Source organism: Podarcis erhardii, assembly GCF_964252035.2.
Source record: "Podarcis erhardii genome assembly, chromosome: 2".
NCBI lineage: Eukaryota > Metazoa > Chordata > Lepidosauria > Squamata > Lacertidae > Podarcis > Podarcis erhardii.
This window is the reverse complement of record NC_138498.1, coordinates 121,605,536-121,624,544: the sequence shown is the minus strand read 5'-3', so window position 1 is coordinate 121,624,544 and position 19,009 is coordinate 121,605,536. Positions and strand designations below refer to the sequence as shown.

The following is a 19,009-nucleotide window of genomic DNA, read 5'->3' as shown; positions in this document are numbered from 1 at the left end:
TTGTTTACTCCTGCTCCAGAGGGTAGGACTCGAACCCATGGCTTCAAGTCAAAACAAAACAAATTCCTTCCAGTAGCACCTTAAAGACCAACTAAGTCAGTTCTTGGTATGAGCTTTCGTGTGCATGCACACTTCTTCAGATAAGAAGATAAGAAGATAAGTCAGTTCTTGGTATGAGCTTTCGTGTGCATGCACACTTCTTCAGACTTATCTGAAGAAGTGTGCATGCACACGAAAGCTCATACCAAGAACTGACTTAGTTGGTCTTTAAGGTGCTACTGGAAGGAATTTGTTTTGTTTTGACTATGGCAGACCAACACGGCTACCTATCTGTAACCATGGCTTCAAGGTACAAGAAAAGAGGTTCTGACTCAATATCAGAGGGGGAAAAACTTTCTGAGTGTTGTGTATTGAGTCAAAGGATTTTATATCTGTATTATTATTGTCTGTATTTGCATTAGGGTAAAGTAACTGCCTTTTGGTTCCAGAGGGTACAGCTACTATTGGTTTATTTAAGCTGCTGTATTTGGATCCTCTGTCTTATTGGTTTCCTCCAAAAGGCAGGACTGTGATTGCCTGATATTGTTCCCTCCAAAATGTATCCTTTCTAGCTAGTTCCCTGTCCCTATAAATGTAGCTCTCCCCTCCTCAGGCCCCAGTCTTGTTTGCTTTAATAAAGAAGTGTTACTAGAGACTGTCTCCAGCATATTATGTCAAGAGAGCAGAAATCACAAACCCCACGTTACAACACTGAGCACCCAAAACGGATTCCCACGAGAGGTGGTGGACTCTCCTTCCTTGGAGGTTTTTAAGTAGAGGTTGGATGGCCGTCCATCATGGATGCTTTAGCTGAGATTTCTGCATTGCAGGGGGTTGGACTAAATGACCCCTGGGTGTCCCTTCCAACTCTATGACCTCAGGAATTCCCAGATTAACAGCCCAAAGGGGGACGTGTGGAGGAACCCTCTGCGTAGGACCATTTGACCAGGGTGGGTGGGATGGTGGGGGGAGAGGGAATAAAATGTAGACTGAACAGGCAGCTAATATCACATTGTTTAATTAAACATGATTGTCCAAGGTTACAGCAAGGGGAGAATTTTTTTTAATGGTGTCAACGCAGAATTTCCAGACAGAGGCTAAGCGTAACATTAGGCCTACAAAAATACAATACCAAAACATCCTGTCTCCATCACTTCCCACACTCTGGAATGAAAACATACACCGCCATGTGATAGACAACAATCTCATGACTGCAAGCACGGAGCAGGAATCCTAACAAGCCTAGACATGCATCTATCCTGGACTCATGTAGTCACTGGGAGCTGCCCAATCTGAGCCCTGCTACAGCTGCTTATTTGATTGGTCAAGTGATTCTCTACTCTAATTATTCCTATGCTTTCCCTTGGGTTGGCATCTTGGAAGTCGGAAGCTTATGTTCCATCTCAAGAACTTCCCACATTCCAATCATCACTAGGATTTGCAGGATTCCACCCTGCTTGACGCAGTGGAAAGCGTCTTCTCTGGCAGAAGGTCATTCCGCACCCTGAGTGTTTCTCACGTGGATTCTTCTGTGTGTGTTGAGGTGCGTGCTCTGGTTGAAGCTCTTCCCGCACTCCAAGCACTTGTAGGGCTTCTCCTCCGTGTGGGTTCTCTGATGTCTCTTAAGGTGTGTGCTCTGGTTGAAGCTCTTCCCGCACTCCGAGCAGTTGTAGGGCTTCTCCCCCGTGTGGATCCTCTGATGCACTTTGAGGATTCTGCTGTCACTGAAGCTTTTCCCGCACTCGAGGCATTTATAGGGCTTCTCCTGCGTGTGGGTTCTCTGGTGTACTTTGAGGCTCCTGCCGACACTGAAAGTCTTGCCGCACTCGGAGCATTTATAGGGCTTCTCCTGGGTGTGGACTCTTTGATGCACCTTAAGGCTCCTGCTATCGCCAAAACTCTTTCCACACCCAGAGCATATAAAGGGCTTCTCCCCCGTGTGAGTTCTTTGATGTGATTTAAGGATTATGCTTTGACTGAAACACTTCCCACACTCGGAGCATTTATAGGGCTTCTCCCCCGTATGGATTTTCTGGTGTATTTTAAGGTTCCCACTATTGCTGAAACACTTCCCACACTCGGAGCATTTATCTGGCTTCTCCCCTGTGTGAATTCTCTGGTGCGATTTAAGAATTATGTTTTGACTGAAGCTCTTTCCGCACTCGGAACATTTATAGGGCTTCTCCCCTGTGTGGATTCTTTCATGTCTTTTAAGATGCGTGCTATGGCTGAAGCTCTTTCCACATGCTGAACACGTGTAGGGCTTCTCCCCTGTGTGGATTCTTTGATGTTTACTAAGGTTTGAACTCAGGTTGAACCTCTTCCCGCACTCGGAGCACTTATAGGGCTTCTCCCCAGTGTGGATTCTCTGATGCGATTTAAGCTCAGGGCTGCGACTGAAGCCCTTTCCACACACTGAGCACTTATAAGGTTTCTCCCCTGTGTGGATTCTTTGATGTCTTTTAAGGTTTCTACCGTCATTAAAACCCTTTCCACACTCTGAGCATTTATAGGGCTTTTCTCTCGTGTGAATACTTTCATGCCATTTCAGACTTACGCTATGACTGAACCGCTTTCCACACTCCGAACATTTATAAGGCTTTTTGCCTGCATGGAATCTTTGATGGAAATGAAGGTCTGAGCTGCGAAGGAACTGCTTCCCGCACTCCAAGCATTTGTACGTTTTATCTGTAGCATGCGCTCTCTGGTGTTTAATAAGGTATATATGCTGGCTGAAAAGCTTCCCACACTCGGCGCATTTCAACAGTTTCTCCTTGTGAATTTTTCTTTGGTTTCCTTCACAATGTTCTTCTACTACTGGGATTTCATGGAAGTCAGTCCCTTCAAAAACAATGGATTTGTTCCCCCACTTCTGTTTTAATTCCGTTTTCGTTCTATGCCGTTCACACTCTTTATTGCCCTCTCCGTCGTCATCTAAAGGAATCAAAGGTGAAATCTGATCAGGGAGGAAAAGATCTACGAATCATGGAACAAACATTGATCTGATGAACCTTGGAACAGACAAATGGGGTGGTGTGTGGAGCATTGGCTATTCTGCTGATGCAAGACCATTCATACAAATGAATGTACTCAATAACAGTGTCAGGAAAACAGAGACCTTAAAGGACCACTTCCAATCAAAGTAGCTAATTCTTGGCAATGTGGTGACATAGTCTTTAAAGCAGGAGTGGGGAACCGAATCTGGGTGTTAGGCAGGTGCTGCTTACTGCATTTTTCGCTCTATAAGACACGCTTTTCCCCTGCTAAAAAGTAAAGGGAAATATGGAGCGAATGCAGACTGTGCAGCTTTCGCTGAAGCCAGGAGAGCAAGAGGGATTGGTGCACACCGATCCCTCTTCCTCTCCTGGCTTCAGCGACAGCCTCCTGAAGCCTCCTGAGCAGAGCGGGAGCGCTCCCACTGTCCTCAGGAGGCTTCAGGAGGCTGTCGCTGAAGCCAGGAGAGCAAGAGGGATCGGTCTCTCTTGCTCTCCTGGCTTCGCTTCGCTGGAGAGCCACTGCACAGCTTTCCCTCTCTGCTCCGCTTCTCCTGCCGCTTTGCTGAAGGAGCGCTGCGCAGAGAGGGAAAGCTGCCCAGCGCCCCTTCAGCGAAGGGAGGAGAAACGGAGCCCCTTCCATTTCTCCTCCCGCTTTGCTGGACAGGCGCTGAGCAGAGAGGGAGAGAACTTTTTTTTCCTTGTTCTCCTCCTCTAGAACTAGTTGCGTCTTATGGTGGGGTGTGTCTTATAGAGCAAACAATACGGTAATTCCATGCACTTGTCAATCACCCAATGGTATAATGATGTCCGGTGACTGACAGCTTAAAAAGTTCAGAAGGGGTCCCTGTAAGCACCAATCAGCTGAGTGGAGGTTGGAGCAGCTTCCTTTGAAGGTGTGCTCTGAGCACCGATCAGCTGATTGATTCCAGGAGCTGCGACTTCAAAGAGGTTTGCCAAAATGGTTCAACTAATTGGCTGTTACAGGGAGCCGCTTTGAAGTCCATTTGCAGCAGCACTTTGGATCCAAACACATTACCTGTCAGGGGTCACCAACCCAACCCAATTAAAAGGCAAAATGGGCAGGTGCCTTCTAATTGATTTCTGTGAAATGAATGGTATGGCTAGCTTGTATATGTTTCCTGGTAATAGTAATAGTAATTTATTATTCGTACCCCGCCCACCTGGCTGGGTTTTCCCAGCCACTCTGGGAGGCTTCCAACAAAGATTAAAAATACATTAAAATGTCACACACCAAAAACTTCCCTGATGCCTTCAGATGTCTTCTAAATCAGTGTTTCCCAACCTTGTGCCTCCAGCTGTTTTTGGACTACAATTCCCATCATCCCTTGCCACTGGTCTTGCTAGTCAGGGATGATGGGAGTTGTAGTTCAAAAACAGCTGGAGGCACAAGGTTGGGAAACACTGTTCTAAATGTCAGGTAGTTGTTTATCTCTTTGACATCTGATGGGAGGGAGTTCCACATGGCGGGCGCCACTACCGAGAAGGCCCTCTGCCTGGTTCCCTGTAGCTTCGTGTCTCACAATGAGGGAACTGCCAGAAGGCCCTCGGCGCTGGACCTCAGTGTCCAGGCAGAACAATGGGGGTGGAGACGCTCCTTCAGGTATACTGGGCTGAGGCCATTTAGGGCTTTAAAGGTCGACACCAACACTTTGAATGTTCTCGGAAACGTACTGTGAGCCAATGTAGGTCTTTCAGGACTGGTGTTATATGGTCTCGGTGGCCGCCCCCAGTCAGCAGTCTAGCTGCCGCATTCTGGATTAGTTGTAGTTTCTGGGTCACCTTCAAAGGTAGCCCCACATAGAGCGCATTGCAGTGGTCCAAGTGGGAGATAACTAGAGCCTTGAAGAATGCTCTGTGTTGTTATTACAGAGCAACATCATCAGACAAGTGTGTGTGAATTCACACAATCTCCATAACCAGCAGGAGATAACTGCTTTCTCATGGTATGCATAAACATTGTCAGGGGTGGTTGTCTCTCTGATTTTGTGTTATTCCTGGCTCCCCATGGCAGCCATTCCATACCCTCCAACATTTCTCCGATCAAAATAGGGACGTCCCATTCCATAAATAAAATTTTGCTATTTATACCCTGTCCATCTGACTGGGTTGAGCAGCTTCCAACATATATAAAAACATAATAAAACGTTAAACATTTTTAAAAAAACCTTCCCTATACAGGATTGCCTTCAGATGGCCCGGGGGTCAGATAACTCCATACCCTCCAACATTTCTCCAATGAAAACAGGAATGCCCTAAGGAAAAATGGGACATTCTGGGATCAAATCAGAAACTGGGACGGCTTCTCTAAATCAGGGACGTCCCTGGAAAAATAGGGACATTTTGTGTTAGGCCATGCCCACTCCATGGCAGCCATTTTGTCACTGGCTGTCCCACAACCCCCTTCAAAATTTTAAATGCAACCACTAGTCCAAAACCATTGGCAACCCCTGGGGCGGGAGGATGTGGTTTGTGGGGAACGGACTTGTCGGCCAAATTGGGGCTGAGCCTAAAAGGGCTCATGGAGTGCTATGAAATAAGATCTGCTATTCCTCACTTTAGATACAAACTACTCCTTTCCCAGTTGAGAGAATCCCTTGCACTATTCCCTGTTTCTCAGATATACAGGACACCTGCAACTTATGTGGGGGGTCACATTCCTGGGATCGTGCCTAAAAGCCAAAACCACGTACAGTGGTGCCTCGCAAGACGAAATTAATCCATTCCGTGAGGCTCTTCGTATAGCGTTTTTTTCGTCTTGCGAAGCAGGCCCATTGACAGCTTAGCGGATTAGCGCTATTAGCGGTTTAGCGGCTTTTAGCGGATCAGCTGATAAGCGGCTTAGCGGCTTAGGAAAAGGGGGGGAGGGGGGAAAACCCGCGGGGACTCGCAAGACATTTTCGTCTTGCGAAGCAAGCCCATAGGGAAATTCGTTTTGCGAAGCACCTCCAAAACGGAAACCCTTTCGTCTAGCGGGTTTTCCATCTTGCGAGGCGTTCGTCTTGCGGGGCACCACTGTATAGTCAAAACACACTGCGTTCAATGGTAAGTGAGGTCACCCCCTTCCTAATTTTTTTTTTGCCAAATGTGCACAAGTTAAATGTGGAAAAGTTGTGGGCTTACTGTACCCCTCAACTGGGTGGTTTTTGTTTTCCTTTTTTCTTAAGAAGAATTTCATTTATAAGGAAATAGAAGGATAAAAGAATGAAAAAGAAAGAAATAGGAAAAAAGGTGCAAAAGGTACAATATCATACAATAAGTAATATCAGTTACATTTCCATACATTATTATACAGATATAATCCATACAGTGGTACCTCGGGTTACATACGCTTCAGGTTACAGACTCCGCCAACCCAGAAATAGTACCTCTGGTTAAGAACTTTGCTTCAGGATGAGAACAGAAATCGTGCTCTAGCAGCGCAGCGGCAGCAGGAGGTCCCACTAGCTAAAGTGGTGCTTCAAGTTAAGAACAGTTTCAGGTTAAGAACGGACCTCCGGAACAAATTAAGTACTTAACCAGAGGTATCACTGTATTATTATCCTTATTAATAGCCTATTATATTCTGTATAAACTTGTTCCAAACATCAATATATTTGTCCAGACAAAGTCTGGCAATCCGTTCACATGTTGCAAGTACTGCCGTATTGTCAATCCATCGATTAAAGGAGGATCATAACTGAGTGATATTCAGCAAGAAAAAAATATGGTTGCTAGGTGAAGACATAGCCGGGTATGCCCGACATGGGGGCCTACCTGCTGATCTCTCCTCTTCAGAGCTTTCGGCAAACGGGTTTCCCCTTTCTCCCTGCCAGGAGATATGGTCCAGCCTGGGAAGCGGAAGCCCTGTTTAAAACGAGAGAAACAAATGACTTGTAGGAACAGAAGAGCCTTCCAGGTGTCGGATCACACCAACGGCCCATCTACTCCAGCTGTTACACTGGACAGCCAGGTGTGTCTTCTGGGAAGCACACAAGCAGGACCTGAGTGAGCCAACAGTGTGACGCGGCAGCTAAAAAAGCCAATGCAATTCTGGGCTGCATCCATAGGAGTATAGCATCTAGATCAAGGGAAGTAATAGTGCCACTGTATTCTGCTCTGGTCAGACCTCACCTGGAGTACTGTGTCCAGTTCTGGGCACCACAGATCAAGAAGGACACGGACAAACTGGAACGTGTCCAGAGGAGGGCAACCAAAATGGTCAAAGGCCTGGAAACGATGCCTTATGAGGAACGGCTAAGGGAGCTGGGCATGTTTAGCCTGGAGAAGAGGAGGTTAAGGGGTGATATGATAGCCATGTTCTAATATATAAAAGGATGTCACATAGAGGAGGGAGAAAGGTTGTTTTCTGCTGCTCCAGAGAAGCGGACACGGAGCAATGGTTCCAAACTACAAGAAAAAAGATTCCACCTAAACATTAGGAGGAACTTCCTGACAGTAAGAGCTGTTCGACAGTGGAATTTGCTGCCAAGGAGTGTGGTGGAGTCTCCTTCTTTGGAGGTCTTTAAGCAGAGGCTTGACCACCATATGTCAGGAGTGCTCTGATGGCGTTTCCTGCTTGGCAGGGGGTTGGACTCGATGGCCCTTGTGGTCTCTTCCAACTCTAGGATTCTATGATCTCCACTTGTGATTCCCAGCAACTGCTAATCGGAGGTCATTGTGACTTCATGCTGATGTGATTGGATGGGAGGAGACCGGCCATTGTGACCTCATGCTGATGTGATTGGATGGGAGGAGACCTGCCATTGTGACCTCATGTAGCTGCTGCCTGCTTGAAGGAAAACCACTGGCCACTGTGAACTGGCTCTAATTTTTGCTTGGCCAAAGAGGAGAGAAATCCCTGTGGTGCTGCCTGCTTGTAATTCCTATGCCATATGATGTATTTATTTATTTTAAGAACACTTAAAATACCGCAACTTCATTTTAAAAATCAAAGTAGGCTTCATTCATATATATATATATATATATGTTTTCGTAGATTTTCACGGGTACAGGAATGCAGGTTTTGGTGTCCTCGGGTGTCTTCCCGTGTAAAAGTTGGGGTGTCTAGGCGACGTTTCGACGAGGTCTCACTCGTCATCTTCAGGCTGGTGCTTTCGGCTTCTTGTTACTGGAACAGAGCAGGATCTCAGTGTTTGAGTTCCTATAAATACTGTAGAGGGGGTGTGGTGTATAGCCTCCAATGTTCTGGGCAGAGAGGAAGTTCCCAGGCTAGTGTGCCTTTTCTTCTTTTGTTCCTTAATTACTTGAGAGATATCTTGAGTGATTTCTTGAGTGATATCCTGAGTACCACTTAGGTGGGTCATTAGGTGTGGATTAGTTGTTAAAGTCTTTGTGTCTTGACCTCTTGAACTTTGTGAAGAGTTTTCCTGAGAAGATGGCTGTACTGTACTTAGTTGTGCTCTGGCTTGGCTTCGTGTATAGGGGCGAGCTGTGGTTTTGTGGCTTGTGTCAGCCAGATCTGTGTAGGGATTGCAGGGGGGTGCAGCATCCGGAGGTGCCACCATGGATTGGCTACTGGATGGTGTCTGTAATTCATCTGTGGAGAGGGTCTGGGTTTGGGTCTGGTGTGGTTGATTGGTGTTGGCGTTCTGTGTGCCTCTGGATCTGGTGTCAGTTTTTGTGGGGAGGGCTAATTTCCAGATGTCTGGCAAGCGGGATGTGTCGTCACGCTTGTTCATGTTGTGAGGGTGTTTCTCTATCTCGATGGCTTCCATGATTATTCTCTTGTGGTGATGTTCCGTGTTAAAGAGCAATTTGGAATCTGCAAAATTAATTTCGTGTCCTGTTTCTTTCATGTGTTGGAAAAGAGAGGAAGTTTTTTCTTCTTTTTTGACGGCATTCTTGTGTTCTGCGATACGTGCATTTATTCGTCTGTTTGTTTGTCCAATGTACGTGGCTGGGCAGACTTTGCAGGGTATTTCATAGATCCCTTGGTTTTCCAACTGGATTTTATCCTTGGGGTTTCTGAGGATATTGGCTATTTTTTGGTTGGTGCAAAAGGCTGTTTTGATATTGTGTTTATGGAGGATTTTGCTAATTTTATCTGTAGTGCCCTTGATATAGGGAAGGAGGGCCATGCCATTGTTTTCTTCTGTGTCTTGGTTTTTGGGGGGTGTTTCCTTTTGGATTAGCTTCGTAATCCACAGCAACCCATGAAACAAACAGTACATAACATATCAGACAGGATCCTCACCACAACTGAAACCAAAGTACTCTCCAAAGGTTTCAACTTTGCAGTCGCCCCGAGACGCATCCCCACGGAAAACATCATATGCGGAGTCGAAGCTAGCCTAACCAAAATCAACCCAGATGAAGCCAATAAAATCAGACTTGAAGTCACCAACATCCTCTGCTCCAGCAAACCACCCAGAAGCAATTTACACAAAGAAGAACAGAAAGCACTCACCAACCTGAGGAAAGACAACAACATAATCATTCTCCCAGCAGACAAAGGTAATGCCACAGTGGTGATGAACACATCGGACTACCAAGCAAAACTATCAAATCTACTCCAAGATCCTGCCTACAAACCTATAAAAACAGATCCCACCACCTACCTGGAAAAAACCACCAAATCCAAAATAAAAGCCTCTCCTATCAGTGAAGAAATCCAGCTAAGAATCATCCCCAGAGAAAAATCATCCAGATGCCCCAAACTCTACGGCCTCCCCAAGATACACAAAGAAGGAACACCACTCAGACCAATAGTCAGCTCCATAGGCTCACCTCTACAAAATCTCGCTAAATTTCTCGCCAAGCAACTTCAGCCCTATGCAGAATCCATCTCTTCACACGTACCAAACTCCTTCCAGTTCATAGAAACAATAAAGAAGCAAAACCTACATCCTAATGACCTACTTGTGAGCTTCGATGTTGTATCTCTCTTCACACAAGTGCCCATTAATGAAGCCTTGACAGCTATTCAAAACAAATACAATCCCCCCGAATACATCTTGGACCTGACCAACCACTGCCTAACCAACACGTACTTCATCCACAATGGACAAAGATACAAACAGATAGAAGGAGCACCTATGGGATCACCCCTCTCACCGGTCATCGCAAACCTGTACATGGAACACTTTGAAACCAATGCTTTAGACAAGTCAGAACACAAACCCAAACTTTGGCTCAGATATGTTGACGACACCTTTGTAATTTGGCCACACGGGAAAGAAAAACTGGATAGCTTCCTCACACATCTCAACAACTTACACCCCAAAATACAATTCACTATGGAAATAGAAGCCAACAACCAACTTCCCTTCCTTGACGTCCTAATCTACAAAAAACCTGATGGCTCCCTAGGACACACTATCTACCGGAAAAAAACACACACCAACCGCTACTTACATGCACAATCACACCACCACCCTGCACAAATAAACTCCGTAGCCAAGACTCTCATCTCCAGAACCAAACGCCTGGCTGACAAAGACCACTTGACAACTGAGTTACAGAATCTCTCAAACGTGTTAATTGCCAATGGATACCAGCAAAACAGGATTACGAAGCTAATCCAAAAGGAAACACCCCCCAAAAACCAAGACACAGAAGAAAACAATGGCATGGCCCTCCTTCCCTATATCAAGGGCACTACAGATAAAATTAGCAAAATCCTCCATAAACACAATATCAAAACAGCCTTTTGCACCAACCAAAAAATAGCCAATATCCTCAGAAACCCCAAGGATAAAATCCAGTTGGAAAACCAAGGGATCTATGAAATACCCTGCAAAGTCTGCCCAGCCACGTACATTGGACAAACAAACAGACGAATAAATGCACGTATCGCAGAACACAAGAATGCCGTCAAAAAAGAAGAAAAAACTTCCTCTCTTTTCCAACACATGAAAGAAACAGGACACGAAATTAATTTTGCAGATTCCAAATTGCTCTTTAACACGGAACATCACCACAAGAGAATAATCATGGAAGCCATCGAGATAGAGAAACACCCTCACAACATGAACAAGCGTGACGACACATCCCGCTTGCCAGACATCTGGAAATTAGCCCTCCCCACAAAAACTGACACCAGATCCAGAGGCACACAGAACGCCAACACCAATCAACCACACCAGACCCAAACCCAGACCCTCTCCACAGATGAATTACAGACACCATCCAGTAGCCAATCCATGGTGGCACCTCCGGATGCTGCACCCCCCTGCAATCCCTACACAGATCTGGCTGACACAAGCCACAAAACCACAGCTCGCCCCTATACACGAAGCCAAGCCAGAGCACAACTAAGTACAGTACAGCCATCTTCTCAGGAAAACTCTTCACAAAGTTCAAGAGGTCAAGACACAAAGACTTTAACAACTAATCCACACCTAATGACCCACCTAAGTGGTACTCAGGATATCACTCAAGAAATCACTCAAGATATCTCTCAAGTAATTAAGGAACAAAAGAAGAAAAGGCACACTAGCCTGGGAACTTCCTCTCTGCCCAGAACATTGGAGGCTATACACCACACCCCCTCTACAGTATTTATAGGAACTCAAACACTGAGATCCTGCTCTGTTCCAGTAACAAGAAGCCGAAAGCACCAGCCTGAAGATGACGAGTGAGACCTCGTCGAAACGTCGCCTAGACACCCCAACTTTTACACGGGAAGACACCCGAGGACACCAAAACCTGCATATATATATATATATATATATTTGCTTTCGTAGATTTTCACGGGTACAGGAATGCAGGTTTTGGTGTCCTCGGGTGTCTTCCCGTGTAAAAGTTGGGGTGTCTAGGCGACGTTTCGACGAGGTCTGAAGATGACGAGTGAGACCTCGTCGAAACGTCGCCTAGACACCCCAACTTTTACACGGGAAGACACCCGAGGACACCAAAACCTACATATATATATATATATATATACACACACAGAGAGAGAGACATACACACACACACACACAGTGGTACCCCGGGTTAAGTACTTAATTCGTTCCGGAGGTCCGTACTTAACCTGAAACTTAACCTGAAGCACCACTTTAGCTAATGGGGCCTCCCCCTGCTGCCGCCGGTAAGTAAGCGTGTCAGGCAGAATTGCTACTACAGCTACTATGATGTTAGCGTTTATTTATTTTGTGGTTGTTTAGTCGTTTAGTCGCATCCAACTCTTCGTGACCCCATGGACCAGAGCACACCAGGCACTCCTGTCCTCCACTGCCTCCCGCAGTTTGGTCAAACTCATGTTTGTAGCTTCGAGAACACTGTCCAACCATCTCGTCCTCTGTCATCCCCTTATCCTTTTGCCCTCCATCTTTCCCAACATCAGGGTCTTTTCCAGAGAGTCTTCTCTTCTCATGAGGTGGCCAAAGTCTTGGAGCCTCAGCTTCACGATCTGTCCTTCCAGTGAGCACTTACTTACCGAGAGAGGCCAGATTCCCACAATTCCACAGTTCTCCATGGCTTCCCTGCGCAGACCCCTCCAGCCTTGGTCCAGCTGAGCCCACTCGGCCTCCATGGAAGGCTGTGAAATGTACAGCCATCTCCTCAAAGGTCACAAGGTCCTGGAAGGAAGGAAGGAAGGAAGGATGGAAGGAAGGAAGGAGGAAATGTTTACTTCTCACAGGTAAAGCAACAAAAAGGAAGACAGGAAAAGCTGAGGTGCCTTAGCGGATCTCCTGCAAGACCCAAAGCGTCATCAGCGGCCCTCAAAGCCTTCTTAGTGAGCGGCTCTGACAGAAGAAAATGGCTGCCATCTTCAGGTCCAGAGTGATGGGCAGAGGAGAAAAGGCACCCACAGTTCTATTATGTACCTGTTCTGGCTGCAGAGATGCTGCTTCCAGTCCATCACAAAGAGAAGTAGGCATAGGGGGACACCTCAGGGCCATTTTGCTGTCTCTGAGGGCTGTCCTACTTCCTACAAGGAAGACAAAGAAGGTGGATGATATAGCAGGGTTAGCTAGCCCTCCTTTGGCCCAAGGGCCACCACTGATGGGTCAGTGGACCCCCCTGAGGCCCACATGCCAGTGGTGGGCATGGCCAATGTATGAGCATGTGCATAAACACACATGTGCAGACCAAGTATGCACATAGGAACATAGGACGCTGCCTCATACAAAGTCAGACCACTGGTCGATCGAGCTCAGGCCTGCAACGACTTCCAGAGCCCCTTGCTGATCACATTAAGAAAAAGAAAAGAGAGAAGTCCTTGACTCAGGCTTACAATCTCAAAAGACACGGCACAAAAGGAAGGTGAATTGGGAGGGAGGAAGAAATAGGCAAACACAGGTTCAAGTTCTCTGAATGATGGCTTAAGGTGGTACAGGACTGTTTTAAATGTTTAGTGCAGATAAGACCCATGTTGTAATAGGGCCTTTTCTTACCAAAAGAGGAGGTACCCCCTTTGGCCTCCTGCACGATACCCTGGAAGAGCGGCCGCTTTGTGATGTTCAATGGAGCATCTTCTGCCTCTGGGGAATCTGTGGCTGCTTTGGAAAATGTCATCTGTGCCTGAAACAGAAGGAAGGGATATGAGAGGAAAGAGGTCATAGGAAAAGGGAAGAAATGGAACAGCAAGCGGACAAGGGTGCCATTAAATCAAATCAACAAATATTACATCGAAACCATTTCCAAATTGCCTAGGAATTCAGATTTCCGTGTAAACTTATTCTACCTTCCAAACCTTGCAACATACTCCCAGATGTGTCTTTGGCAAATGCACTTAAATGCGCTTAAAAAGGTAAAGGACCCCTGACAGTTAAGTCCAGTCGCAAATGACTCTGGGGAGCTGACGTTTGTCCGCAGAGTTTTTCCAGGTCATGTGGCCAGCATGACTAAGCCGCTTCTGGCAGCGCACGGAAGCACTGTTTACCTTCCCACCAGAGCAGTACCTATTCATCTACTTGCACTTTGACGTGCTTTCAAACTGCAAGGTTGGCAGGAGCAGGGACTGAGCAACGGCCGCTCACCCCGTCGCAGGGATTCGAACCATCGCCCTTCCGATCAGCAAGCCCTAGGCTCAGTGGTTTAGACCACAGCGCCACCCGTGTCCTTAAATGTGCTTAGTCTATTATTATTTGAACTTACATAAAGTTCACAATTTTCTACACATCTGCATATGTAAAGGTAAAGGGGCCCTTGACCTTCGGTCCAGTTGCGAACGACTCTGGGGTTGCGCGCTCATCTCGCTTTACTGGCCGAGGGAGCCGGCGTACAGCTTCCGGGTCATGTGGCCAGCAGGACTAAGCTGCTTCTGGCAAACCAGAGCAGCGCATGGAAACGCCGTTTACCTTCCCACCAGAGCGGTACCTATTTATCTACTTGCACTTTGACATGCTTTCCATGCTTTCGAACTGCTAGGTTGGCAGGAGCAGGGACCGAGCAACGGGAGCTCACCCCATCGCAGGGATTTGAACCGCTGACCTTCTGATTGGCAAGCCCTAAGCTCTGTGGTTTAGACCACAGCACCACCCATGTTCCATTTAGGCATGTCTAAATAAGACTGTTTTTAGCAGATGCCGAAAACTTTACAGTGCCTGATATCAATAGTTTGAATTCCTTTCGTTTTTAAGTTGAACTGTTGCCACCTGGAGGTTTTTCTATCAGTCTAGAAATGCTTTTAAAGAGACAAGCAATAAATCCCTTATTTGAGCAACACCCGAGAAAAGGTGGGTGGCCGGTGAGACTTTTTAGGGGACTGTCCCCAGATGTTCTCAACCCATTGGAAGTACTAGGAAGAAACACTTTCTCACCCGCTCCTCCTCCTGCTTCTTGTCCTCTGCCCGGCTCAGGAGGAAACCTTCGGCCAGGGCCACCGCCTGGGAACTGGACTTCGGGCCACACTCCCTGACCCAGCTCTCCATCTCCGGGGGGAGGACAGCCAGGAACTGCTCCAGGATTACCAGGTCCAGGATCTGCTTCTTGGTGTGCCGCTCTGGCTTCAGCCACTGGTAGCAGAGGTTGTGGAGTCGGCCACAAACCTCTCGGGGCCCCTCAGCCTCCTGGTAGCAGAACGCCCTGAAACGCTGGCGTTGTACATCCGAGCTGGCGTTGCCCTCGTCCAGGATCTTCTGCTCTCTTCTTTCCCAGCATTCCTGGCTGCTGCCTCCCGCCTGGACGATTTGGGGGCTTCTTCTCTGTTTGGAGCCGTCCGAGTCTTGCTCTTCCACCTTTGACCTCTGCTCCAGCTCAGCCTCTAACAGGACCCTGATGATCTCCTTGCTCTGGTGCCAGTTTCTGTCCGGAGGCAAGGACGGCCTGAATTTGGGGTGAGGAGACGGCGACGACATCTCCTTGCAAACGTGTGGAGTCCTTCGGTGTGAAAGTATCACACGCCCCTCTCAGGAAGAGGAGTCTGCAAGAAGCACAGGAGGATTCTGGGTATAGACGGATGGTGGTTCATGCAAGGAAGGCAGATGAGAACCCAAAAAGGACTAGAAACTTGGGTAAGGAGGAGGTGACAACAACAAAGTCTTGCAAAGGACTCAAGACCTCAAGGAGCGTCTCCACCCTCATCGTTCAGCCCGGAAACTGAGGTCCAGCTCCAAGGGCCTTCTGGCAGTTCCCTCACTGTGAGAGAACCAGGCAGAGGGCCTTCTAGGTAGCAGTGCCCACCCTGTGGAACGCCCTCCCATCAGATGTCAAGGAAATAAACAACTACCTGACTTTTAGAAGACATCTGAAGGCAGCCCTGTTTAGGGAAGTTTTTAATGTTTGATGTTTTATCGTGTTTTTAGAGCCACCCAGAGTGGCAGGGGAAACCCAGTCAGATGGGCCGGGTATAAATAATATATTACAGTGGTACCTCGGGTTAATAACTTAATTCGTTCTGGAGGTCCGTTCTTAACCTGAAACTGTTCTTAACCTGAAGCACCACTTTAGCTAGTGGGGCCTCCTACTGTTGCCGCGCCGCCGGAGCACGATTTCTGTTCTCATCCTGAAGCAAAGTTCTTAACCCGAGGTAATATTTCTGGGTTAGCGGAGTCAGTAACCTGAAGCGTCTGTAACCTGAAGTGTGTATAACCCGAGGTACCACTGTATTATTATTATTATTATTATTACACACAGTGCTATTTTTCTAGAAAAAGAAGCGCCAGAACTCACCAGGAATGCCTCCCTTGTTCTCTTAGAATAGCAATGTCACCCACTCGAGTTCCAGTGAGTTCTGGTGGGAGAAAAAGCCCTTGTCACGTGACTGGAACTGGAGAAAGCTATGTAAGAAGCACTGGAGGATTCTGAATAGAGATCAGGACTGGTGCCTGCAAAGAAGAAAGAGAAAGGACTAGATACTTAAGGAGGAAGTGATGACGACATCTTGCAAAGGTCTCAAGTCCTTCAGAGTGAGACCACCAAATGGACCAAATGGAATTAGGCTTTGCAAGAAGCACTGGAGGATTCTGAATAGAGACCAGGACTGGTGCCTGCAAAGAAGAAAGAGAAAGGACTAGATACTTGAGTAAGGAGGAAGTGATGACGACATCTTGCAAAGGTCTCAAGTCCTTCAGAGTGAGACCACCAAATGGACCAAATGGAATTAGGCTTTGCAAGAAGCACTGGAGGATTCTGAATAGAGACCAGGACTGGTGCCTGCAAAGAAGAAAGAGAAAGGACTAGATACTTGAGTAAGGAGGAAGTGATGACGACATCTTGCAAAGGTCTCAAGTCCTTCAGAGTGAGACCACCAAATGGACCAAATGGAATTAGGCTTTGCAAGAAGCACTGGAGGATTCTGGGTAGACAGGGGCCTGTCCCCGCAAGGAAGGCAAATGAGAACCGCAAGACTCAGAGAGGACTGGAGATGAGAGGCAGTGGGTTTCACAGACCCAAACCCTGATCTGGTCACGTTCAGGCAAGGCGGCAGAGCATCTCTGGCACTGTAGCAACCCAAATAATCCCTCCCTTACAGGATTCCCCCTCCTCACTGAGCCTGCCTCTGTGTATGTGTGTGTGTGTGTGTGTGCGCGCGCTCCCCCACCTCACAAGGTGCTGGCTTAGCAGAGGGGAAGGAGGAATAAAATACCGTATTTTTTGCTCTATAAGACTCACTTTTTCCCTCCTAAAAAGTAAGGGGAAATGTGTGTGCGTCTTATGGAATGCAGGCTGTGCAGCTATCCCAGAAGCCAGAACAGCAAGAGGGATTGCTGCTTTCACTGCACAGCGATCCCTCTTGCTGTTCTGAGATTCAGAATATTTTTTTTCTTGTTTTCCTCTTCCAAAAACTAGGTGCGTCTTGTGGGCTGGTGCGTCTTATAGAGCAAAAAATACGGTACCAAGATGTGGGAATTCCAAAGGAGCCTCAGGTATCGTTTTACGATTTATAGATAAGTTCATGTGACTTTCCTTCAGATTTAAGATTCTGTTGCTGTTGTTTTCCTTTCTGTATGCTCGATTAGAATCATAGAGCTGTGGAATTGGAAGGGGTCCCGTGCGTCATTTAGTCTGACCCCCTGCGATGCCCACAGCCGTCCCCTGGAGAGTTTAAACCACCCGCCTTCTGGTTAACAGGCAGATACGATGACCCATTGTGCCATTGCTTGAATAGGTCAAGTTTTTATTTTTACGCATATTTCGTGTCCAAATGTTTCTGTCCAGCTCCACCCACTATTCATAAATCTGCCTTATTAGTACATTTATAAGTAACCAAACAAACCCGTGTCGCAAAGAGAACAATCTTTATAGAATTCCTCTAAACCATAAGAAGGACAAAATGAAATCTTTAGTCTCGAAGTCTCTGAAAATCTTTAAATGAAGCGAGGTACCAGACGATGAAAGACAAAGCTGTGAAGCTTTGTGTATTCAGCAAACATGAGGTCCAACACTGAACAGTGATTCGGGATATTGACAACTGTTTTGCTGACGAAGAATTCTTAAAGGAATTCTATAAAGATTGTCTATTGCGTATATACATGGTCATCGTGTTGCCTAGATATTGCTGACATTATTAATACATTTGGCTTTGGTTTATTGAATATCATTTCCCCACCAACCTAAAGACACACAGACACAAATACAATGCCCCAAAAGTAGTGAGTAGCATATTTATACTGATACAAAACAGAGTAAGAATGGAATGAATGCAAATGGGTCAGTTGCAGAGCCCATCTCCCTTTGTGGGGTGCGGTGGGGTGGAGGAGATGGCCCCAGTCTTTTTCCTCCTCCTCCTCCTTCCCACCCCAAGGCTCCCCGCCCCCCATTTCAGTCCCAGATAATCCTTTATGTGCTTTTCACTCAGCTGGTTTCCTTGGAGATAATAATAATAATAAATAATAAATTTTATTTATATCCCGCCCTCCCCAGCCGAAGCTGGGCTCAGGGCGGCTAACAACAATCAAAATACTCCAACGATTCTAAAAACATTTCATTATAAAAATTAATTAAAATCAATTTTATGGCAACCAATAAGCAAAATTCTGTGCAGATTGCCAGAGGAGGGGGATCAGGGCTGCGCCCTGACCAAAGGCCAGGTGGAACAGCTCTGTCTTGCAGGCCCTGCGGAAAGATGTCAAGTCCCGCAGGGCCCTGGTCTCTTGTGACAGAGCATTCCACCAGATTGGAGCCGCGGCCGAAAAGGCCCTGGCTCTAGTTGAGGCCAGCCTAACCTCTCTGTGGCCTGGGACCTTCAAGATGTTTTTATTTGAAGACCGTAAGTTCCTCTGTGGGCATACCAGGAGAGGCGGTCCCGTAGGTACGAGGTCCTAGGCCGTATAGGGCTTTAAAGGTCAAAACCAGCACCTTAAACCTGATCCTGTACTCCACCGGGAGCCAGTGCAGCTGGTATAGCACCGGATGAATGTGATCTTGCAGCGAAGACCGCATAAGGAGTCTCGCTGCGGCATTCTGCACCCGCTGGAGTTTCTGGGCCAGTCTCAAGGGCAGCCCACACGTAGAGCGAGTTACAATAATCCAGTCTGGAGGTGACCGTCGCGTGGATCACAGTGGCTAGGTCAGGGCTGAGAGAGGTAAGGAGCCAACTGCTTAGCTTGGCGGAGATGGAAAAATGC

At 47.0% G+C, this 19,009-nt stretch overlaps 1 protein-coding gene across 3 annotated transcripts in view; it reads right to left on the bottom strand.

Moving 5' to 3' along the window:
• Positions 1 to 1,039: 1,039 nt before the first annotated feature.
• LOC309336575 (uncharacterized protein) overlaps positions 1,040 to 19,009 on the bottom strand; it is a 19,200-nt gene continuing 1,230 nt past the window's right edge. Inside the window, exons 2-8 of one of the 3 annotated variants that reach the window (XM_081852545.1) lie at positions 16,113 to 16,267; positions 14,762 to 15,363; positions 13,394 to 13,520; positions 12,824 to 12,927; positions 12,433 to 12,574; positions 6,810 to 6,899; positions 1,040 to 2,973 (exon numbers count right to left, since the gene is read on the bottom strand). In XM_081852545.1, the coding sequence (XP_081708671.1) occupies positions 1,532 to 2,973; positions 6,810 to 6,899; positions 12,433 to 12,574; positions 12,824 to 12,927; positions 13,394 to 13,520; positions 14,762 to 15,298 (2,442 nt within the window). In that variant the 5' untranslated portion in view covers positions 15,299 to 15,363; positions 16,113 to 16,267 and the 3' untranslated portion in view covers positions 1,040 to 1,531. The remainder of the gene's footprint in view (positions 2,974 to 6,809; positions 6,900 to 12,432; positions 12,575 to 12,823; positions 12,928 to 13,393; positions 13,521 to 14,761; positions 15,364 to 16,112; positions 16,268 to 19,009) is intronic. The other 2 variants (XM_081852547.1, XM_081852546.1) reach the window with 2 other exon arrangements.